The sequence below is a fragment of the Chlamydotis macqueenii genome, chromosome 1 (genome assembly GCF_036417535.1).
Source record: "Chlamydotis macqueenii isolate bChlMac1 chromosome 1, bChlMac1.mat, whole genome shotgun sequence".
Taxonomy (NCBI): Eukaryota; Metazoa; Chordata; class Aves; order Otidiformes; family Otididae; genus Chlamydotis; species Chlamydotis macqueenii.
In genome coordinates this window covers 96,742,940-96,765,654 of record NC_141556.1, presented here as the reverse complement: position 1 = coordinate 96,765,654, position 22,715 = coordinate 96,742,940, and the positions used below count along the sequence as shown (strand labels likewise).

At 40.5% G+C, this 22,715-nt stretch overlaps 1 protein-coding gene across 13 annotated transcripts in view; it reads right to left on the bottom strand.

The window, feature by feature from the left end:
* Positions 1–22,715, bottom strand: part of BBX (BBX high mobility group box domain containing) — a 150,911-nt gene that overhangs the window by 23,239 nt on the left and 104,957 nt on the right. For 8 of the 13 annotated variants that reach the window (XM_086762500.1, XM_086762484.1, XM_086762567.1 and 5 more), the window contains 7 exons: positions 21,509–21,589; positions 19,146–19,226; positions 13,894–13,974; positions 10,576–10,656; positions 7,441–8,359; positions 6,415–6,553; positions 1,705–1,853 (listed from right to left, as the gene is read on the bottom strand). In XM_086762500.1, the coding sequence (XP_086618626.1) occupies positions 1,705–1,853; positions 6,415–6,553; positions 7,441–8,359; positions 10,576–10,656; positions 13,894–13,974; positions 19,146–19,226; positions 21,509–21,589 (1,531 nt within the window). The remainder of the gene's footprint in view (positions 1–1,704; positions 1,854–6,414; positions 6,554–7,440; positions 8,360–10,575; positions 10,657–13,893; positions 13,975–19,145; positions 19,227–21,508; positions 21,590–22,715) is intronic. The other 5 variants (XM_086762541.1, XM_086762580.1, XM_086762552.1 and 2 more) reach the window with 4 other exon arrangements.

Below are 22,715 nucleotides of genomic sequence, written 5' to 3'. Positions count from 1 at the left end.
CCCTGGGGCTGCTTCTTGCAACCCCACAGCTCAGTTGGTGGAAAAGTTCATGTGACTGTTTACCATCTGCTTCAGTGCAAAGTCAGCTGGCTTAGTTTAAAGAGCCCTTATTGTCAGCTAGAGGCGAATGCTCCACAGTTGCCTCCTCAGGGCTGTGCCAAGACTACTTATATTATACGTGTAACTTGCCTGCAATTACGTTTCTGCCCTTTCCTTGAGACACGGACAAATATATTCCTAAGCTTTGGAAGTGATGCAAACAAGGATAAAAATCAAGCTATTGTGTATGAACCTAAGCAAAAGTAGAATGCAGTTCTGGACTACTTGACTTGACGTAGCTTTCTAGAGTGCCATTCCCAAACAACGCAGAGCCTGCAAAATTTTCAGTCATACAGATGCTGGAACAGGTAAATACTGTAGCGAGAAGTACAAGGAGCTGCTATTACAACCTCAACTGCCAGATCATGGCAGATGAGGAGATCTTGTTCCCAACAGATGTTGCTTAATTAACCACTGTATTATCATCCTATAAAGTATTATCATCCTATAAAGTATTATGTATTATCATCCTATTCATTCATGCTTACTGAAGAAGTTCTGTCAAATCCACACCACAAAAAAATAAAAGGCATTTGAAGTCAGAACTCACTTGGTATTAGCATAAGTCTAATTTTGCAAAAGTGACTGTTCCACATCTAATTATATAAATACAAAAATCAATACCAAAATTGGCATGCACTAAAAAAGAACAGCTGCTCAATCCTGCATACTGTAACGTGATTATCTGTGAAGCATTCAAAAGGCACAGCTCTAATCCAGGGTCACCTGGCTAAAATAGCCGTATTAGATCTGAAAACCTGTCAGTCAGTGGAACTATCACAGCAGCAGAAAAGGAAGCCAGCTTCATATTGTGAACTGTGCATAATGAGGATTCTTTTGAGCATCCTTTTGTTTTGCAGAATTACTGGTGCGTCATTCCTTCATTTTGTGATGCTTCCGTACTGTGGGTATGCATCAGTATTTCTGCTGCAGTCTAAGAGTAGTTTTCCCTACTGTATTCTCGCTTCTTTACTACCTCCGTGTCGCAAGTTGTTTGTATATGAAAAAAGACAAATGTATCATGAGTTTCTCCCTCCAAAAGCCTCAGGTACGGAGCTGGGTATGGAACTGGTTTTCCTACCCTCCAACCGTCTTCTATCACATCAGGAAATTTTTGCTCCTAACTTAGGACAGACTGTTAAAATCTTAATAAAAAAAAATCCAAATGTTTAATTCAGACATTTTTGTTATGTTTTAATTTATAGAACCTAAAATTACAGTGAAATGCACACCAGCATAAAACTACGTTTTGAAAAACGTCAAAATGTAACCTTTCGATCATCTGCCATTTTTTCCCAATTTTCTCCTGGGAAAACTTGTCAAGTTCACTTACCTTATACATATTCAAGTTTTTGATAAATTTGCTTGCTATGAGGAATATATTTTACGTACAAACTCTAACCAGTTCAACTCAGCATGAAAACCAGGAGTCAAGGGTACAGCATGAAAACTACCCCAGCTGAGAAGGAACTAACTTCAGTGCTAGAAAAATGTTGTCTTTGATTTCACATGTTTAACATACAACAGTAAAGTCAGAAAGTATAAATTCCTCAGCTTGTGGTAGCATTGTTGTGGCTTAAGAATGTATTGCATATGGTAATTTACCTTTGCTGGATTTTGGATGTTCAGATGAGCCGCTTCCAACCTTTCTCTTTTTCCTTGGAACACCTGAATTTTTCCTGTCAAAGGTAATAGGACTGTATTGAGGGAGGGTGTTGAATTTCTTTTCAAATTCTTCTTCCAACTTTGCTAAGCTAAAGGGGAAACAAAACCAATCAAATTAAATGTAACTCCATTTCTGGAGAAAAAAATATATTGTTTAGGAGGGTGTGTGCATATATATGTACCTAGCTACACAGAGAGGGGGAAAGGTAAGTGTGCACACACACTGTAAACATCAAACCAGTATATATTAATTCAAGTTTGGGATGAGAAGGTACACTCCAGCTCCTACATTTGTAACTCAGTACAAATTGATTACATTAGTTTGATATATTAAAATCAGGGGGAAAAAAAAAAAAAAAAAAATCAATGTTATGTTGGCGACATTTAGCTCTGTTTGCTGCACAGATCCATACAGGAGATTTGTCTGTTCTGTGAGGGGAATGAAAAAAAAAAGACAATAAAACCATTAAATAAACAAAACAATAAAATAACTTCACATGAAAGTCCTTACACCAGAATGAAAACAACAACAATTCAAACCAGAAGAATAATGTCAAACTATTCAATCTTCTGGGGATATTCTAAAACTTGATGCTTTGGGGTGGGAATTAGCGTTGTATTTGTTATGAGGGATTATATTTCCTTCCCTCATATTTTATTTGTTGCAAGGAGAAAAATGCAACTAGCTTGTGCTTTCAGGAAACACAAGATCCCTCATACTTCAGCCCAACCTGAATGACTGTAATTAGCTTTAGCTACAATTCAGAAAATTTACAGACATGGTATTGTTGTTCCTAACAGCCAGATGAAAACAAACCACTCGCACAGGACAGTATGGCATGGCATTTCTGGCTGCAATAACTACGCTGTCTTGTATGAGCACTCTGTTCCAGCAAATTTTTGCAGCCAGGCAGGAGCATAGGAAGGAATTGTATTTTAATAAAAGGCATGCACACAGCTAGGCAGATTATAAATAGCACCGTCAGTGACAGGGGAATAATGATATTTTCTACTCATCATAGAATCATAGAATGGTTAGAGTTGGAAGGGACCTTCAAAGGCCATCTAGTCCAATCCCCCTACAAGGAGCAGGGACATCCCTGACTAGATCAGGTTGCTCAGAGCCTCATCCAGCCTGGCTTTGAACGTTTCCAGGGATGGGGCATCCACCACCTCTCTGGGCAACCCGTTCCAGTGTTCTACAACTCGCATTGTAAAAAATTTTTTCCTAATATCCAATCTAAATCTACCTCCCTCTATTTTAAAACCTCTATTTTGAACAGCCTCTCCCCATGTAGGCCCCCTTGAGGTACTGGAAGGCTGCTATCAGGTCTCCCCGGAGCCTCCTCTTCTCCAGGCTGAACAGCCCCAACTCTCTCAGCCTGTCCTCATAGGAAAGGTGCTCCAGCCCTCTGATCACCTTCATGGCCTTCCTCTGGACTTTCTCCAACTGGTCCATGTCCTTCTTGTGTTGGGGGCTCCAGCACTGGACACAGTACTCCAGGTGGGGTCTCACCAGGGCAGAGTAGAGGGGGAGAATCACCTCCCTCCACCTGCTGGCCACGCTTCTCTTGATGCAGCCCAGGATGCAGTTGGCATTCTGGGCCACAAGGGCACATTGCCTGCTCATGTTAAGCTTCTCATCCACCAGCACTCCCAAGTCCTTCTCCTCAGGGCTGCTCTCAATCCATTTTCTGCCCAGCCTGTATTTGGGCCTGGGATTGCCATGACCCAGGTGCAGGACCTTGCACTTGGCCTGGTTGAACTTCATGAGGTTGGCACGGGCCCACCTCTCCAGCCTGTCAAGGTCCCTCTGGATGGCATCCCTCCCTTCCAGCGTGTCGACGGCACCACACAACTTGGTGTCGTCGGCAAACTTGCTGAGGGTGCACTCTATCCCACTGTCCATGTCGCCGACAAAGATGTTGAACAGGGCCGGGCCCAGCACGGACCCCTGAGGGACGCCACTCGTGACCGGTCTCCACATGGACATTGAGCCGTTGACCACCACTCTCTGAGTGCGGCCATCCAGCCAACTCCTTATCCACCGAGTGGTCTGTCCATCAAACCCATGTCTCTCTAGAGAGAAGGATGTCATGCGGGACAGTGTCAAAAGCTTTGCACAAGTTCAGGTAGATGATGTCAGTTGCTCGTCCCTTGTCCACTGATGCCGTCACCCCGTCATAGAAGGCCACCAAATTGGTCAGGCACGATCTGCCCTTAACGAAGCCATGTTGGCTGTCACCAACCACCTCCTTGCTCTCCATGTGCCTTAGCATGGTTTCCAGGAGAATCTGCTCCATGACCTTGCCAGGCACAGAGATGAGGCTGACCGGCCTGTAGTTGCCTGGGTCCTCCTTCTTCCCCTTTTTAAAAATGGGGGTTACATTCCCTCTCTTCCATTCATCAGGGACCTCACCAGACCGTCACGATTTTCTCAAATACAATGGCCAGTGGCTTGGCAACTTCATCTGCCAGTTCCCTCAGGACCCACGGATGGATCTCGTCAGGACTTGTGCACCTTCAAGTCGCTCAGATGTTCCCGAACCTGCTCTTCGGTGGGTGGTTCTTTACCCTTGCAGTCCCTGCTTGTGCCTTCCACAAATTTTTAATTCTCATCTTTAATGGTTTGCTACAGAAAACCTGAACTTGACAAAAGTTGGCATGACTGTTGGAAGAATGGCCCTTACACACTGTACACTTGGAAGTATCCAAGAAACACGTTTCTCTCTGCTCTCTGAAGCAGCACTTCAAACAAATTGCACGCTGAGCTTTGGTACACAGAATGATACTTCATTATATCTATGGAATTGTGACTTCTTTTGGTAAACAATCTTCCATCTTAAAATACAGCCTTGGCTCTGAGCAGACTGCGTGCACGGTGGGGTTGGTTTGTTTGTTTGGGGTTTTTTTTTTGTGTGTGTGTGCATGTTTTGTTTTGTTTTTACATCACAAAGATATCTGATATTAGTGGTGCTCAGTACTGCTACCTTTCTCTTCCATGCGCATGTTCCCTGTCAACCACAAAACAAGCCAATTTTCTGCTCTGACAGCTGTCATGCAATTCCATCCTCTGCCCCAGCTCTTCTCCCACTACCTGTTGCCACCTGCCTCATCTCCTGCCCCAAGGGCGTATGACAGGGTGCAGCTCTAATTAGGAAGGGTCTACCCTGAAAGCAGATGTGCTGCCATCCTGGCTAGTAATTTATAGCTTGTGCAACAGGGAGGCAGTGGAGAGTTGCTATCACTACATTAGTGATTCATTACTTAAAAAAAAAAAAAAAAAAAAAAGAAAAAAATAAAATCATTCACATTGTCATGAACTTTCAGAGCATCTCACAAGCGAAGAAGTGGGCTGCACATGGACAAAGCACAGCTGACAGGGACCACTGGGGAAGTGTGGGCAACTACTGATGGAGAAGCTGGGAAGACAACAGGGGGAGAAAGACATAATTCCAAAGGAGTGAGGGCCCTCACCCAAACACACGCACAAAATGAGCCTGAAAGGTGATGCTGAAGGGAGTGGAAAGAGTTAGAAGGAGCGGGTAGAGGTAAAACCAGTTCTTCAAGCAGCCAGAAGATTAGGGAGTGCAATGAACACGGCTAATGGATACCTTCCGCTGCACTTATGCTCCACAAAGTACCAATTCTGCCTTTACAGAGTTCACTAAGTAATATTCACTAATGACACGATTGAATTAAGAAACAAGACTGACAAATATGTACTTTCTCCAGCCAGCCAGCTAATGATGGTAGAAGAGTATTTGTCAAATGAATTAATTATTTACACAATTTTCCAGCTAAATTTCACACAGACAAGGTTATAAAAAAGGCTACCACAAGCCTGCACAAAAGAAACACATTACAATTTTAAGCGTGAAGTGTGGAAAATCTACTCCTTTTTAATTCATTTTCACCCTCTGAATTCAAATAATTAGAAGTCCTCAAGAATTTGCAAGTAAGTATGAAAGGCTAAGCAGATTTAACAACTATGCCTGCAGTTTAATAAATCTGTAATACTCTGGCAGAAATTGTTATTCATATACTAGGAGACTAATCATGTGTGGCCTTGATAAATTTTAATGCATTTGCAATCATTAATTATTCTTCTGATATATTTAATTTCTTTACAGTGTACACGAACAGTTTAAATATCTTGTCTCTACAGTGAAAAAATTATATATTTATCATAATTATTTGCCAATATTAGAACACCGTTTACTCTTCCTCTGTAAGCAATCTCTCCAAGTGGGCAAAGAGATCTATTCTTTCTAGTCTAATTCTGTTTATGATGATTGAAAACCTACGCAGAACTTTAAACACTGCTTCTGAAATGCTCCAACCCTCTTAACCACCTCTTGAGCAAGTAAATATTGCGCATTGTTTTTAGAAGTGAGCAAATAATGTAATTCAAATCTGTTTACAGTACTGTAAACCAGGAAAGTTCTCAAAGGAATTACTTTGGTATATAAACAACAGGTACCTAGAACATGACTCAGCCCAGTGGGGCTTGTAATTTTCAGGAATTCTACCTAATTGTGATTATTTGGGTGTTGGATGCAGTTCACTTAGCTGCAATGAGAAGGACTCAGTCTGAAGTCACTAGGGTGACCTAACTAAAACTTTGAACAGTGTTAAACTGCAACTTACCCGAAAACAAACTCTTCCTTTGGCTTAGGCTTTTTCAGTTTTTTGTTCCCACTCGTCCCGCTTTGGGAAAAAGCCCAGTTTTCTTCATTCCAGCATCCTTCATGGTCTGAGGAGTTGCCTTTTCCTGAGCTTCTTTTTCCTGGGATGAAGGCAGAAAATTGTTTCTCATCTTTAGAAAAATGTGCCAAAACAAAGTGGGGTCAGAAGGAACTCATGTACCTATTCAGTACTGCAACTTACGATGCTGGACCTTCTTGAAGGAGTTACAAAACAGTTATTTGTTTATTTTAAACTGGATAATGATGTTATTGGAAACTATTTCCTTTCTCCCCTGCTGCTCAGGTTTTTATACTACCTCTAAAATCAGGATCTCTCAAGGTATAAAGGCGGAGAAAGAGATGATTAGATTCACAGTAATAAACTTCCCTAAATTACAAACATCTTTTTCTGACTGTGCCAATTACATATATAAATCTGCTAATTGGAAAAATACATTTAAAACATCTTACTGAACGCTGAAATTACCTCAAATTTATCCTTCCAAAGTAAAGGGTTCTCACTCATCACCTACAGCAAAACTAAGACCAAAGCAAAAGCATGACACATTTGCCCCTTGTAGGGCTGAGAACTATGCTCACAACCACCGGAGTAGTTTATACAGAAGCAAGCTAATTGTTCAGAGTTACATACAACAACAAGCCCTGCACACATCTGTCAGCAGCCTGACAAATTAACCAACAAAGCCTTTGGTCAAAAAGCTAAATCTCAGATCGTGAAAGACAAAAAGGACGAGGTGAAGAGCTGGTGAGGTAAGTACCAATACAGACAGCACGACTAGAGAAGACCTGCCCTGGACCATGGAGTCTCTCCCCTCCACCTGCCCCCAGCACCTCAAGCAATCAGGCACAGCATTCCCATCACACACTGCTCAAACTCCAGCTTAAACCTGGACTTTTGCTTTTCCTCCCATTCCAGGCAGGCTTTTGTGGTTCACGCTGTAAATGAAGCACACTCAAAGCCACCCACCTCTGTCCACGTTAGCGCGCAGAGACGTGAGCATGCCCTCTGACACCAGAGTTTTATAAAGAGCACCTTTGCAAGATCTCTCTGATTTCCTGGAGCCACAGGTTTCTATCTTTTTAACACAGTCACTGTCCTCAGTTTTGACCTGTCCTGGTAAGCTTTGGAGTACCACCTCCTCTGTCGGGGTCAGTGGTTCCACTTTAATGTTATCAGAAGCCTCACAGGGTACTTCCTTGCTGGCTGAAATACTAAGGAAGTCAGGAGGCTTTGATTCTTTGGTGGTCTCCATGGGTTTCTCCTTTGATGTTTTCTTCTCTTTCGATTTCACTTTTTTCTTTGGTGATTTTGTATCCAATACACTTCCCTTCACATTTGAGACAGGGCGGGGTTTTTTGCGGGGAGTTTCGGTAAGTGTCTCAGCACCCCAGTCCCCCTTTGCAACAGCTTCAATTGTATACATTACACTTTCAATGTCCGACTCGGAGGACTGCCTCTTTTTACAAGGTTTCTTGGGGGTGGATTTTTCATTTGTGTGCCGGTCCAATTTATTTTTTTTCTTTTTCTTCTTTATCTTCTCTGGCTTTAGCCCAAGGATACTCATGTCAGCCATTGAAAGCTCTGGAGAACAGCATATGTGATCATTTGTGTTATCATTTATCCCAAAAGGACTGCTCTCCATTGCAATACTAGTAAAATCTCTGCATTTTGCAGTTTCTGATTCCTCAGCTTTTGTCTCATCCCAGTTTTGCATTTTCTCTATCTCTGATTGTTCTACTTTTCCTTTACAGGAGTCTTTTATAGTTGTTTTCTCCAGTTCTTCTACTTCCATTCCCTCTGGAACTTCCCTTCCCACATGTTCCAGGGCATCCACTTTTGTTTTCCCAGGTTCTCTCACTTTTACTCCTTCTGAAGCAAGGCACATCTAAAAAGTATTTAAAAACAGTCTCATGAAACAAACAAACTGTTAACATTACTTAACTGTTTTAACAGGAGCATTACACAGGGAATCTCTCTTGCATCTGAGTTCAGGAGAGCAAACTATGCTAAAGGACAATACTGAAAAATATGCTGAAGCTCTACTGAGACTAATGCGATGCGATGATGGCTAAATGCTAGAATAAGGCTGGGGGGGTTCTACCACTGTAATAGAAAAAGACTCCAACTGATCTCAGTGGTGTTTCCATGATCCTTTAAGTGCCTTTTATATAACCTGGAAACCCACTGCTAGATTGATTTTCAGAATATCCTAAACGCAACGGACCAATAGAGTATCTCTCACTATTGCCACAGACAAGTTACTTGAAGTCTCACATCCATACCCCCTTCAACTTCCAAATGACCCTATATATAATTCTTTCCTCCATTTTCCAAATGGCTCTGAAGGAAGAGAAAAAAAAAAGTTAATTGAATCTTAGTAATTGAGATTATTTTCTTTTACTTCAAGGTGCAAAATAATTTGGAAGGGAGTAAAAGAGCCTTCCAAATCTTCCTTCTAATGTCACAGACTTATTTTGCAAAGAACTGCAAAGCAGCAGTGGTTGCTATGGTTATCTCTTCCTAGAGATAACATTAATGGAAATCAAAACCCTCATACTGTCTGAGGAACAGCAATATTCAAATAAAGAGCTGTAACAAGGTCCTCAAACTACCATGTTCCTGCTGCACTAACTTGGGAGATCCTCTCTGTTTCCAATCACCTATGAGCTATGCTCACACTGCTACAGAGGGCAGTCCTTCACAGCACCAAGCAGTGACCCTTGGGAAGACAAGCTTTCTTCTTACTCTCCCTCTCAAAGCCCCCAAGCTGAATTCCCAGTGCAATTTTGTTTTTAAAACAAATGTCAACCAAACAGCCACCTAGAGCAAAACCAGATGGAAGAGGCTTGCTTTGAACCAGACATCAGGAGTTTCCCTGTTCTGCAGCTCAGCCCATGGGCCATGTGGTCAGTATGGATGTACCCTCCAGATCACTGGGTTCTCTTTAGGACAATTTCAGATTTCTCAAATTGGCAAGGCATTTTTTCCTTGCAAACTAAAAATATCTCTTACACCAATATATGTATAAGCAAAACACCAATGACAGAACGCTTCACACAAAGTTTCCAAAATTCTTGCTGCACAGAGTAGAAACTCCCGATCTGGCTCAGGTCAAGCAAGGTTGTGCACTGGAAACACTGAAGCTTGGGAAGCACAGCGTCTATTAGGAAGCAGGTTAAATTATGCAGAGGATTACCCCACAACTATGCTGAGGTGGGTTCTTGGTACCAAGGTACTTCTGTGACTTTTTTACTGCACTGATATGTAAACACAGTCTGTGATTTTCAAAAACTAAAGATCAATCTTTAAAATGCAACTCATTGGACAGTAATAATATGTTGTCAATTCAACACACACCCCCCTCACCAATGGATTTTTTTTTTCTTTATACCTTTGCTTCTTCTGCAGTAGCCAATAGTACAGAGGGCTACAGATGCGGCTATAAAAAAAGCGACCTCTGTTTTGTGAGCTCTAAATAAACTTGCAATTCATAGTCTTTAAGATAGGGAAAGCTTAGAAGAAAAAGTAGAAACAAAACAAAGACAACATTTCAGTAAGAGGCCATTGGTTTTAACTGTTCCCAGAAGGAGGATCTGCTGAGAGTATCCTAGCAGAGTTTCTGTAGAAGTTAGTGACCTCTTTATTCCGCATTTCAAAAAAGAGTAGGCATGAAAAGCAAAAATGAATGAAAGTAACTAATGACCCTTAACAGGAATTTGTAATGGCAATGTCCTAATCTGAGCAACAGACTAACCCAGCCCTCTCTCTCAACTCCTTGTGCCCCCAAGCCGAACCAAACAGTCAGAACCCCAAACCCTAAACTAAGGAATTGAAACAATTTCAACGGTGATTGGAAAGTCCCTTTTGCCACTGTCACTTCTCCTCAGCTGCAGCACAAACTCTTAGAAACCTCAAAGCTGATGGCTAGTCTGGGGAAATCTTGACTTTTGGCACCCAAGCCACAGTAATTTATGCTTCTATAAGCTACAGTGTAATTATAACTGTAGCATTGTTCTGCCTTCCAGTCTTTGGCAATCAACATAATTAACTTCTCCGCCCCACTGCACCTGTGGTAATTAGTCACCAGTATTCTATTATTACCTCTGCCAGCTGAAATAATGCTGATGTTCCACACTGTTTCGTTAAATCGGAAGGACTTGAATGGGATGTACTCGAAGAAATCTAAAGAAAAAACAGGGGGGGGAGAAAAAAGAAAAACATTCTTTTACCAGCACAATTCTTTTATGTTTACCACATAGCTTCTGAATGGATTGCTTCCTCTCTCTTCCCAAAATTCATTCGTAAGACCATGTATTGAAAATGAAGTGCAGACCTCTGCATGCTGTTATATAAATAAAACCCTGCTTCACCATTGCTCCCATGGATAATACCACTGCACGCTAAAAAGTATTCACAGGCTGGGAGAATCTTCTTGTCAAGGTTCCCTTTGAAGAGCAAGATGAACTGAAGCACATGCTCTCTCACATGAACAGACCCCAGCGGCCAAGCATGGATTTACATGAGTGCGCAACCCAGCTGGTGGTGTTTTTGAAGGCTTAGTTGGACATTTGATTGCAAAATCATTTCATTGTCATAGCTTAAGAAGGTTACTCCTGTCAGTCTGTGGCACTGACCGTTGGTGTCCTATAGAACATATAGAAGAGATGCTAGGAAACCAAAGTGAAGTTGGACCCCTCCAACCTTTGGGAACCTTTACTATTCCTCAGAGTACCGGAGGCTGTCTGGCAAGCAGGTAGCTGATCATTCCCCAGAATCTTTTTCCTGTATCAGGCCATCATCCTCTTCAAAACTTTAGAGTGTTTTGTAGCAGTTTTGAACTAGGTGCAAATAAATTATTGTTATCTAAACAAATTAAAATAAATCAGTCTCAGGACTGGCCATTAGTATGAAGAAGAAATAGTTCTATTTTTAAGATCCTGTAATCTCTGATAAAGCTTGCAGGTTTCTTATCCTTGCTTCCTTAGAAAGAGGTGGAGTTCTCGGGACCGGGGAACTGAAGTATTCACAACCTTTTAGCTCCCCCTATCCCCTCAAACTCAATTTCATTGCTTTCAACCAAGACAGGCTCACAAAGTCGATTTTGCAGAAATCAACCCATCATTGCCGTAAAGGAAATAAACAAAAAAGGTTGACAATGCTATCTCTATGTCTCCTGGAAGCTGCAGCTCTTCACAGCATCTCCCAAGCTCTATTACAGCTCAAGTCTCCAAATGCCGCTTACAGCCAAGCCTTGTTCGTGCTGTTAGCATTTAGGCACTGCAAGAGACTCAGAGCTGATCAGCAGCAGCCTCCCAGGCTTCAGACTGCAGAGCGGCTGCTCCAACCATTTTTAGAAACTTAGATATTCTCAGATTTTTTTTTATAAAATAATTCAACCCACTTCTGCATTTTATTTTATCACCATCTGTGAAACAGTGTGAAATATCAAAAGGAAGGCATAGGGAAGGTGGGGGGGTGGCGAGGGAGAAGATAAAATTGGTTAATCCACATAGCAGAGAGACGATGGAGGAGGAGGAGAGCAGTGTGGTGTGCTGAAGCAGACAGGCTCCGACGTGCCAGACCCCTGCCATGCCAGCAGCATGGAGACAGCTGTCCAGTCCCCTCCAGTGTACAGCATCTGCAGATGTCTGCCAAATGAACTTGCAAACATAAGACACCCTCAAGGTGATAACGAACAATTTATTTGGGATGCTTGAAACCAGGTCCTGAACTATGTGAAAACTTAAGCTGAATCTCTCACATTCTATTTATCTGATTGCAATCCGACATAACAGAGATCTCCAAAACCGGGAGAAAAAAAAAATAAAAAAATCAATAGCACTAATCTCCTACAAGAGCTAGAGACAAGGAGGGTGTGCTTAGCACATCTGTGCCATACTTTTCTCAGTTGGAATCAGAGCCTTTAACATTCATTTTGTATATTAAATTAGGCTTGTAGGAAATAATCTGAGCAATCACTGAAAGAGAGATCACGGAAACCTGTCCAACATGCAAACGTCAGGCTGCCAGGCTCAGCTTCAATTTTTCTGCCAACTGCAGTAGAATATTCTGCACTCCTGTGGACAAGCACCTGTCCTTCCCCTAGATTAGGGCTTCACAAGCTTCACAGTCACATCACAACTTTTAATGCTGACTTCCAAAAGTCAGGCTGGACTCAGCAACAGCCTTGCTCCAGAACAGCACTACTCAAAACCTGATGCTGTCTTGTAAGAGGACACCTCAGAAACTTCTGGTGGCCATGACTAAATATTACAAGCCTTCCTGCTGTCCCAGAGCCACAACAGTCAAATGCCCTTATGCATCACTGATCACAGTTAGGTGTAGTCACCCTTGCATTGGTACTGCTGACAATGCAGCACACACCCACAAACTCTACTGCTGCCAGGGACTCTCTGTAGGGTAAGGCAGGTTTTCTTCCACTCACCTAAGCTCCTATAAAGTCAGATAGTAGCATTACTATCAAGGGAACAAGGCATGAAATACTTTCATTTCAGTGCTTCCAATTTCTGTCTTTTCCCTGAGGGATTAACCTCATCAGCAAGAATATATGGCTGGATTCCACTAGATGGGATCTAGCAAACCATTTTCCTCACTGAAATAGGATGTGATTTTGAAAAAACAAAAAACAAAAAAACCAAAACAACAAAACCAAACCAAATATCTAACCATAAAAAGTCTACAAGTAAGGTGCGAGCATCCTCCCTTATCTACCTTCATCTTTCAATCATGAAGAATAACAGTATCTGCACATCAAGCCTCAAAGGTTTTCGAGTGCTTCATCCATATCAAAGAGGAGACCTCTATAATGTTATATTTAAGACTCACAGAGAATTTCTAGGACTGTTGGGAAACCTGACCTAGTATTCTCAATTACTACTGACAGCTGCCCATTTCAGAACTTAATATACTGCTTCTACTTCCAACTCTTCATAGACATTCCTGATGATCTCAAAGGCTACTTTTCTCTTTTCTGCTTTTTCTCTTTCCTACTGTTCTTGGTTCTTGATTCAGCAACGCACCTTCTAGCCCTTGTAACTGAAGCTTTACTTTTGAATGCTAGTATCCAGCTCCTCATTAAGAAGAATGCTGTTGTCTCTAGTCCTTGCTGTTGTCCTGAGCATTGTTTTTATTATACTCATAAAGTTAATTTTTCTACAAAGAAGCATAACTTTTTCCGTGCGGTCTCCAAGAAACTATAAACATTAACAAGTGTACAAAGAAAAGCTAGGTCCCTGGGGCCATTGCCACTGCCTAATTCTCTTGCTGTTCTCTTATGTACCAATTTATGCTTCTGGAAATACTAAATTTGATATTAGAGCAGACCTTACAGAACTCATACTTTTGGGGCGAAAAGATATACACATCTTCCCATTGTGATGCTAATGGGTATAACTTTACCTCTGCCAACTGGAAAAGTGCCGACTTCCCACAGTGCTTTACTGGCTCAGGACTTGCCAATTGGGAAGTATCTGATGAGATCTAGGTTTTAAATGAACAGAGGAGAAAATATTTCAGTGGCACACAGGAAAAGCAGAAGAGGAAGGGAGAAAAAGAATGAAAAAGTTAACAAGTTAGTTAAATCAGTTACTTTTAGATCTTTCTGGGAGAAGGACCTACTTCAGAGTGGCAATCCCATCCAAGAAACACTTAACGGGCATTTAGAGGTCAGCAGGATATAAGTAAACACAGAATTTCTTCCTTAGACTAGGCTCATGGATTCTCTTCTACGTTTGTATCACCCACAGCTAATATTTTATCATGCTGTGTGTTTCACACGTTTTATATGACTAAGTGAACAAGACATACTTGTTGCTTAAAAACATGAACTGTGGTGGTGAAGGTTAAACGAAATTCTCCCGGAAAGCCTCGGCAGTATTTCTTATTTGGTTCGATACAGAAGAGGACCATTTGTCCTCACAGGCACTGCTTGTTTCACTTCCTTTAGTTAGAAAAAAGAAGTAAGACCTTATGTCTAGAGATCAAACCTAGCCTTCTAAATAGATGCTGGTGTGCCAGCATCAGCAGTGAGTAAATAACCAGCTCTGCACTTCAGGGAATTGCTTTTGCTGCCAAATTTTTTCTGACCTGATTCCAAGTGCAGCATTATCAGTTCACCAATGCAAGAATGAATAATTATTTCTCATATTTGATCTTTTTTGACAAGGCATTACATGATAGTATTTGACCTGGAAGCCTTAAAAAGCCCTAACATTATGGGCAAGACCACCAGTGTTTCCGTGGCATCTGCCTCATCACAAAAATCAGACTTATGACCACGATCTTTCAGTTGCAGAAATTATCAGCTTTGTCTTCCTGTCATTTTTATTGTCTTTCTTTTGAACCAGATCATTTGAAGAGTTTACTTTTCAATTGTCAAGGAGATTCACTACAAACCCCCCCTCCAAAAATCCAGAACATTCATTTTACTGCAAGCTATTTAAAATACAATTAATCATGCTTGAATATGCATTAATGATGATTTTTAATATTAAACTAAAATAATTAAAAATCCTAGTTTTGCTTTGAGACAGTTCAGTGAATGTGCTTAGGATCCCACTGGATTAAGTGATCTTGTGCTCTGCGCTTTGCAGAAAGAGGAACTCTCTTCCTACCACAATAAATTATCAGATGTTAATGATTTTTTTCAGTGCAATATAAATGGCAAAAAAGGGACAGAAAAACACCCACACATTGAAGTATAACCTAAGAACATGCAAGCATATTTTGCCTCCCCGATGCACAATGTGAGGAAAGTAAAGAATTTTGTTTTGACAAGAGAATGGGTGGTCCTAACAAAATGCAAGCGAGATCCTTGTAGTACTAATAGAAAGAGAAGCAGCCAGTATTCCACTTCAGAAAAAAAACACTTCATAGTCAAGCAAATAAACAGCAAGAGACAAACTTAGAACTCGTTCTGCCAAAGTTGCTGGCCAAACATCAAGTGTAAGAGGATGACAGATCAAGCAGCTCTCAGAGAGATTACAGATCTCATTCCCTGTCTTAATACCGTCTTCCAGTTTTAATTAGAATATCAGAACCTGCAGCACTACAACCACGAATAGCCCCTTCTTACGCAGAGGTTTAACCTGAGGATCATAAGGAACAAATTATTATCTTTTATTACAATGCAGGTCAGCATTTTAGCTACTATATTATATTGTAGTTTGCATAAGAACTACGTACCACTTTTTAATTTCCCTCCTCGAATAGGCATTTCACTTCAACACAGACATTTAATAATTTCAGTATATAGGCAAACAGCAAATATGTTAATCTATTTTACATAATAGCTCTACCTGGGAAGATTACAGCTTTACCAAAGGGAAGGCTGGAAGAGAAGATACTGACTAGCTCTCACACTCCGAATTTCAAGGCATATTGACCAAAAGTTTTGGGCTCAAACATTCTGTTCAGCACAGAAATAAACACAAAGAGTTGCCTGCAAGCCTGCTCCAAGTGAGTATGTGAGAATGCAGCAGGGACAAAATGAGCTTCAAACACGCATTTTTCTTAAATGATAGTAACCTGCTGGACTAGCAAAGAGAATTCCACCTTGTTGCATGCTGCATACGATTGTTTTTTTGTTTAAATCACCTAGGGAAAAATTTCAGAAAAGCAGCTGAAAGTGAAGAGCTTGTGGGTTTTGGCTTCATTTTGGTTTTAAGATGGGGAAACTAGCAACTTGATTGCTTCCACTCTCAGGAAGCATTTTCTTTGTCTAATAACGGATGAGAGTCTAGCTAAGTAAATCTACGAGGTACTTGTGTTTCTTCTCTATGAAGCAGTCATCACCATCTGTTCACGTTTGCCAAACACAAATCCAGTTAAGACCAAGAGAGCAAGGGGTCCCATCTGCTCTGCTTTCCTCACACAGCAAGGAGGATGACAGCAACCAGCCCATGTGAGCAGACAGCTTGCAGAAGCCACCGTGCTAAGGAACATAGTCCACTGCTCAGAAATCACTGGCCTATATAACGGCTTTCCATAAAGGTACAAATGAGAATGACAAAGTAGGGCCAGGAATTTCCAAGATCAGAGTGGAATGGGAAAGCCAAGAGCGCAACTTGGCAACACTCCAAATTCCAAAAAGCTCTTAGGAGGACATCATATCATCTTCGAAGACCTCCAAGGCATTTGCCTGTACAGCTGCGGGACCCAGCGAAGCCTTACTCCTGGGATCTTCATTATCTGTTGTGGCAAGTCACTGGGCAGGCCTCATTAGCCGTATCCTCAACAGCTTTAATTGAAGGCTATAGCACTTGGGACAGGCAAACAGATGAAAGGCTAACCGAGGCTGTAGAGAAGAAAGAATCCCATGCTATGTCTACATGTAATGAGCCGTTTCTGAGTGACAGGGCACTTGTACTCCTGGGGTAAAGGTGTCCATTTTAAATGACAAGTCTACTCAATGGGATCGCTGTCTTCACAAAGAGGCACTCTTACTCACTCTGCTGCAAAGACGGCAAAGAGAAAGGGAACATATGAAGGACACCCAGCCAGAACCAAAACTGAGCTGGGATGTCTGCCAAGAGTCTCCAGGCACATCAGACCACAGCACACTTCACATTTTTTCACAGGTCTACTTGCCCACTGGCTAAATAAATAACTACCTTATCTCTCTCTTTTTTCTTTTGTAGCACTGTACATTTGCCTACTGCAAATTGCTTACGATAATTTAGCTTACTAAATGCAGTAATGCGTTCTTATAGACAGGACCCAGTAAGAAGCGGCACAGTAAGAAGTGGGGTTTTTGCCAAGCTTGACAAAGACACCCTGTGCAAATGAAAGCCCTTATATTTGAAAGAGCACAAGCAGCTTTAATAGCTGGGGGGAGAAAGCTTAAAGAGGTTCTGTGGCATGCTCAATAATTTCCCCTGGAAACACCTAAATGAAATCAGGCTGCAATCTTAAAAAAAATGCCATTTCTCTATTGCTATAGATAAATCATGATGTTAGTCACTGCCATTAGGGTTTCACAACAGCAGCAAAACACAGGAGGAATAGCCATGGCCAAAAAGGGTGGGTTTTTGGTTTTTTTTTTTGTTTGTTTGTTTGTTTTGGGGTGGTTTTTTTTGCTTTTCCAGATTTCTGTCCCTTATTTCCAGGCACAGAAAAAAACAAAAATATGCAACCCCCTCCAGACTGCATACAAATTTTAATATTCTTACAAGAAAAAGAGATTAAACCTGGCTTTAAAATCGTCCTCAACAGTTTTTTATTAACTTACTAAGCACCTCTTCTACCTAACATTTGATGATTCATTCATATATACACTCCAATGTGCCAAATGAGCTGGCTCAGCACAGTGGTATTCAAATCAATGCACTGTCACATCCCTGTGAAGATTTCCAGGTTTGTCATTTTGTTGTCTGTTCAATTAGGAGAGGAAATGAATTTCGGTTCTGGGAAATTCTGGAAGTATGGCTAAGTCAGGTTTTACATGACAATGCTGTACTAAAGGCAATTCATACCCTGTTCCACTCTGCAGATATCTAAAATTGCTGTTTAATTAAAATGTAAGATGGCTAAGATTTTGAGACTAAGTTAGCAGATTCACTTGTGCAATATTTTGCAGTAAAATTCAACATAAATGTTCCCCAGTTTATATCTTTTCCTTGGTTTAAAAGGTTGGCATCAGCACATGGCTTCATCCTGCTCAGTTCCACTAATTTTCTCAAAATAAATTTCCAAATTAACGTGTAACTTTAAAAGAAGTATACATTTGAAACACCTTCACAATCAGAGATACTAACTCTATTGTATCTTTTATAGGGGTGTTTCTAGTTAGGTATTTTGGCACCTGAATCAGTAAATTGTTTTTTCTTAATTGGACCTCCTAAGAAAAACATTAAGGCCCATTCTAGCCAAGCTAAAAACAGACAGTACACAATTAGCTTCACATTTAACAGAAAGAAGTGTGTTGTACGTAGTCAAACCTCTGCAAGCACACGTAATAACAAACAGGGTATCTTTTAATCCCATTATGCTCCTCCACAATAGCACCAACTCCAATCCCAGTCTTTTCAGACACAACCTGAATATACCTTTAGCATAACTGATTCTGCAAGCAGTACCAGACTCCCCCAAATGGGCAAGAAAAGTATATGTGTGGAAAGTCGATTCACCGAGGCACATTAAACACATGGGAGAAGAAATTCTTAAAAGAAATTCTTTAAGAACTCCAAATCTTCCATACGTGGAGGCAGGAGGATAGCTTACGTACCTGTGGATAATTTATAGGCTTTATATGTTACCACCTAACGATGCTGTTACATATCCTTGCAGCTGTTGTGACAAGCTTCCTTTGACCTGCAAGGTTATTTTTCAAAGGATTCCTGCCTCTAGGGCAGTTGCCATTTTGCACTGCCGCAGCCTCTTCCATAGGCAGTGCCTAGTGTCATTTCAGAATATCTTTTATTTGTTGTTTTCCTAGATGTAAATTAAAAGCCCATTTGGAAAATATGGCTGCAGTGGACCTTGTAAAATCTCTGGTTGTTTCCCTCACGATTTTCTTAACATAATGCTGTCAGGAAGCTAAACATCTACTGATGGGAATCCCTTATGAGACAGGGTGCTTAGCCATTCAGTGACAACTCTTACTGGTTCCTTGCTTCCTCCCATCTTCCCCCATCATATTTCAGCCATTATACCTCAGCAAACTGAAACAGTGCAGATGACTCAGTTTGTTTTACAGCTCCCAGGACTCCAGGCTGAGATGTGCTTGAAGAGATCTGTCAGGAAAACAATTATGTTGGTATTACCTAACTCTTCAGTTTCAATACCAAACTTCAACATGCTAAATTTCTGAGCCATCATACAGACCCTTGGTACTTAAGAGCATGCAAGCAAGTCCCAGCACATCTGTACAAAGAACAGTATCTGCTTTCTAGGAGACACATAAATAGATGATCTGTGAAACGGTGATCTTGAATTATTTTTCACAAGGAAAATCTTTCCTAGGATCAACAGAACAGGCTAAGACTTTTTGAAGGGCTTTTATTTGCCCGTTGATATGTCAAAACAGGGTTAGCAACAAAAACTTATCACTATATTGTATTTCACAGTTCAGCGAAAGACCTGAGACTGCAGAATGGTGGTGCTGATAGAGCACAAGTCACTACTTAGCATGGGAGGTAAGTGTGGACAGGGACAAAATACGTGCAGGTACTTTAAAAAGAGATACCAGATGTAGCCCAGACACTAAGGTAACTGCATTTTATATTGTTTAACTTGTGTCAATTATTTTTGTTGCAAATGACACCCTGATTAATGTTAGACCTTGGTACAAATACCAATTATTTTGCCATGGACACACATACCTACCACGCACTGGTTAGGTGCAGCCTCACCACAGGCTGTTTAACATCCTTGAAAAGTACGACTAGCTAATATGCATTTCTAATTACTGATCATCAGGGAGCTACTTCTAAACCACATGGTTTAGCAGTGCAGATGAGCTTATTTCCCAGCCCCCACTGAAGTTCTCCTTCGACGGGCAAGAAAAAGCCAGAGGTCACAAGCCCTTAGCAAAAGCATTATCTTGCAGCACACAATACAATTCCTGCCTACTGCCACACGGCTCTGGCACTTTCCTGCTTGCGCACTGTAAAATGAACGAAAACAATTAAGGAAGCTGGTCTTTGTCTTACTCTTTAAAAGATTTAGCAATGAAATTCAAGAAACAGACCGCTATCAAGAGGAACTATACAAAGTATGATGTTGCTCAACTGACAGTTCAAGTATACAAAAGCATCTTAGAAATACTGGAAGACAGGTGTTGAATTATTACCATAGAAGTATCATGAGTAACACTGGAACTAACCAATTTTAAGAAGCTTCTAAGTACTGCTTTTCATTGCTGTCACACCAGGCATTTCCTCTTCCTAACAAAAAAAGCCAGCAGGCTATTTAAGTGCCTAATTACAGGTTATGTACTTCACTCTGGCCATTACCTTTAATCAGAAATAAAGGATCAGTGCTTTAATTTTTCTAATTTGTTTTGAAAGCCTCAGATCTTAAGTTGGAACTCAAGGTCTTGTGGCTAGATGTTCAAACAAACAAACAACAAAACAGAGCAACAAAAAAAACCCCAAATTTTCTGTGTGCTAGGATTGCAATGTATCTGCTCCATAAGTGATGATGTTTAGGGAGGAGTATGAAGATGCACACAGCAGCAAGTATTAAAGACACAGGAGTCAGATTCACAGCTACTGTGAAAACAGATAATAAAAAGAAGCCCCTGCTATGACAAAATTTCCCTTCCATGTGCACTTACTCAAATATCACCCAGTGTCCTGCACAATCAATATTTATACAGCTAAATATTTATATGTCACTTCATTATGACCATGCAAAAGTTGGAAAGATATCAACAAGCAAATGATGCTTGCAAAAGGACCGGGATTCCTTGCAAGCTCATTCTTGTAGTGTTACTTATGCCAGTAACATCTATTAAAATTTGAATGAAATAGCGTATATGTTAAAAAAACAACTCAACACAGTTGCACTTCTAGTAATAGCTGGAAATATGTTGACAAAAACATTGTACATTGCAAAACTAAAGCACAGCTGCACAGAGCTATTTAGTGGTTATAGAATAGCAGAAAATTATGGAAATTCCAGAACTACAGTTATTTTTGATGGAGTCAATGACTACACCAGCCACAATAAATAAAGGACATGATGTAACATCCAAACACACACATTAAAACTTTAGTTAGTAAGACTCTAGTTTAAAACTAGTGTATAGTGTAAGACTGACAAATCTCTGAACTACTGCTTAAACTACTGCTCCATTACTGTACTATGGTTTCCACCATGTTCCTAAAGACTCTCCTGCATTTCAAGTCTGACCTATCTACCTGATTAATAGTCCAGTATCACAAACCCAAAAAGAAGTAACAAATAAAAACATTAATTTTAGCTAAAGATTTCTGATTTCTCTTTCAGCTGAACATCAGATTCTTCTTAAAAGGAAACACTGGGAAAGACAACCCTTTTTAAAGAAACTCACCTCTGCGAACTGAAACAATGATGACTTCTGACAGGCCTCCGAGGAATTATTTGCATCAGACTGACAAGTACTTGAGGAAACCTGAAACAAGGAGTGCGCAGAGTAAGACCTCAAAGGTGCTTCTTTCAAGCTAAGAACAACAGTGAGCAAAACAAAATACCAAGCAGCAGTAACAAGAAGCAGTGTTTAAGAGAAGATGGCAAATATAATGTTTTACAGTCCTGGACAGGTTAACTCAACGTAGTTCAGCGTCCACTTGAATGCATTTGAAAATCACTTAAGAATAAAGACCACAAAAATATCAGAGATTTTCTTTTTCTTTTATAGTTTCAGAGTTTGCAAAAGAGTTTTATGCAACAGAATACGAAACTGATAATAGCGGGATACACACGCAGCTACCTTGTATTGGTGATGCCATCACCAATGCTATATCTGTAATTTGCACTACCATTCTAAATAAGAAAATCACTTACAAGCTAAAAAAAAATTTTTTTTAAGACACGGAGTTGCTAAGCGATAGAAACACATATTAGAAAAATAATCCCCAATCACCTAACAGCATGAAAATAAGGGTACCACAAGCCTAAAATTGCTCAAATAACGTACATAAACATCCATTTAGGGGTGCTTATGAGAAGCAGCGCAAGAAAGAGTCATAACTTCTGAATTCAAAATACAAAGAAATGACTGATCAAAACTAACAGCCTTATTTGAATTAACACAAAGCTTAGCCATGCCATTCTTATTAGCCAGAAATGTGTTAATCAAGCATCATTCTGTGAAGGAATTGTATCAGATATGATACATTCATTAAATGTCACACTTGAGTGTAAAAGATTTACATGTGTAACTCCTAGAAGCATGAGGTACTGTCAGTATAAAATAAGGTAATACGGCTTATACGACACAGGAGAAGGGAAGGAGACTTTGTGGGATTTCAGGAAAAGTAACAGGATGGAAAGTTTTTTCCCTAACAATTTTTATTTTTTCCATGAAATTTCAGTTTATCTAAAACATTTCAATGCAACTGTGGTTTCTTCTCTTATTTATTACCAAAACAAATATGTCAATAGCATTTATTAGTGAATGCATACATGAGATTTAGCTAGCAACTGCCTCTGTTGCCGGTAAGCACAAAGCACCACAGAATGAAGCAGGCCTACAGCACACGCAGTTTGTACTGCTGCTTCTGCTGCTATTTGTCCAA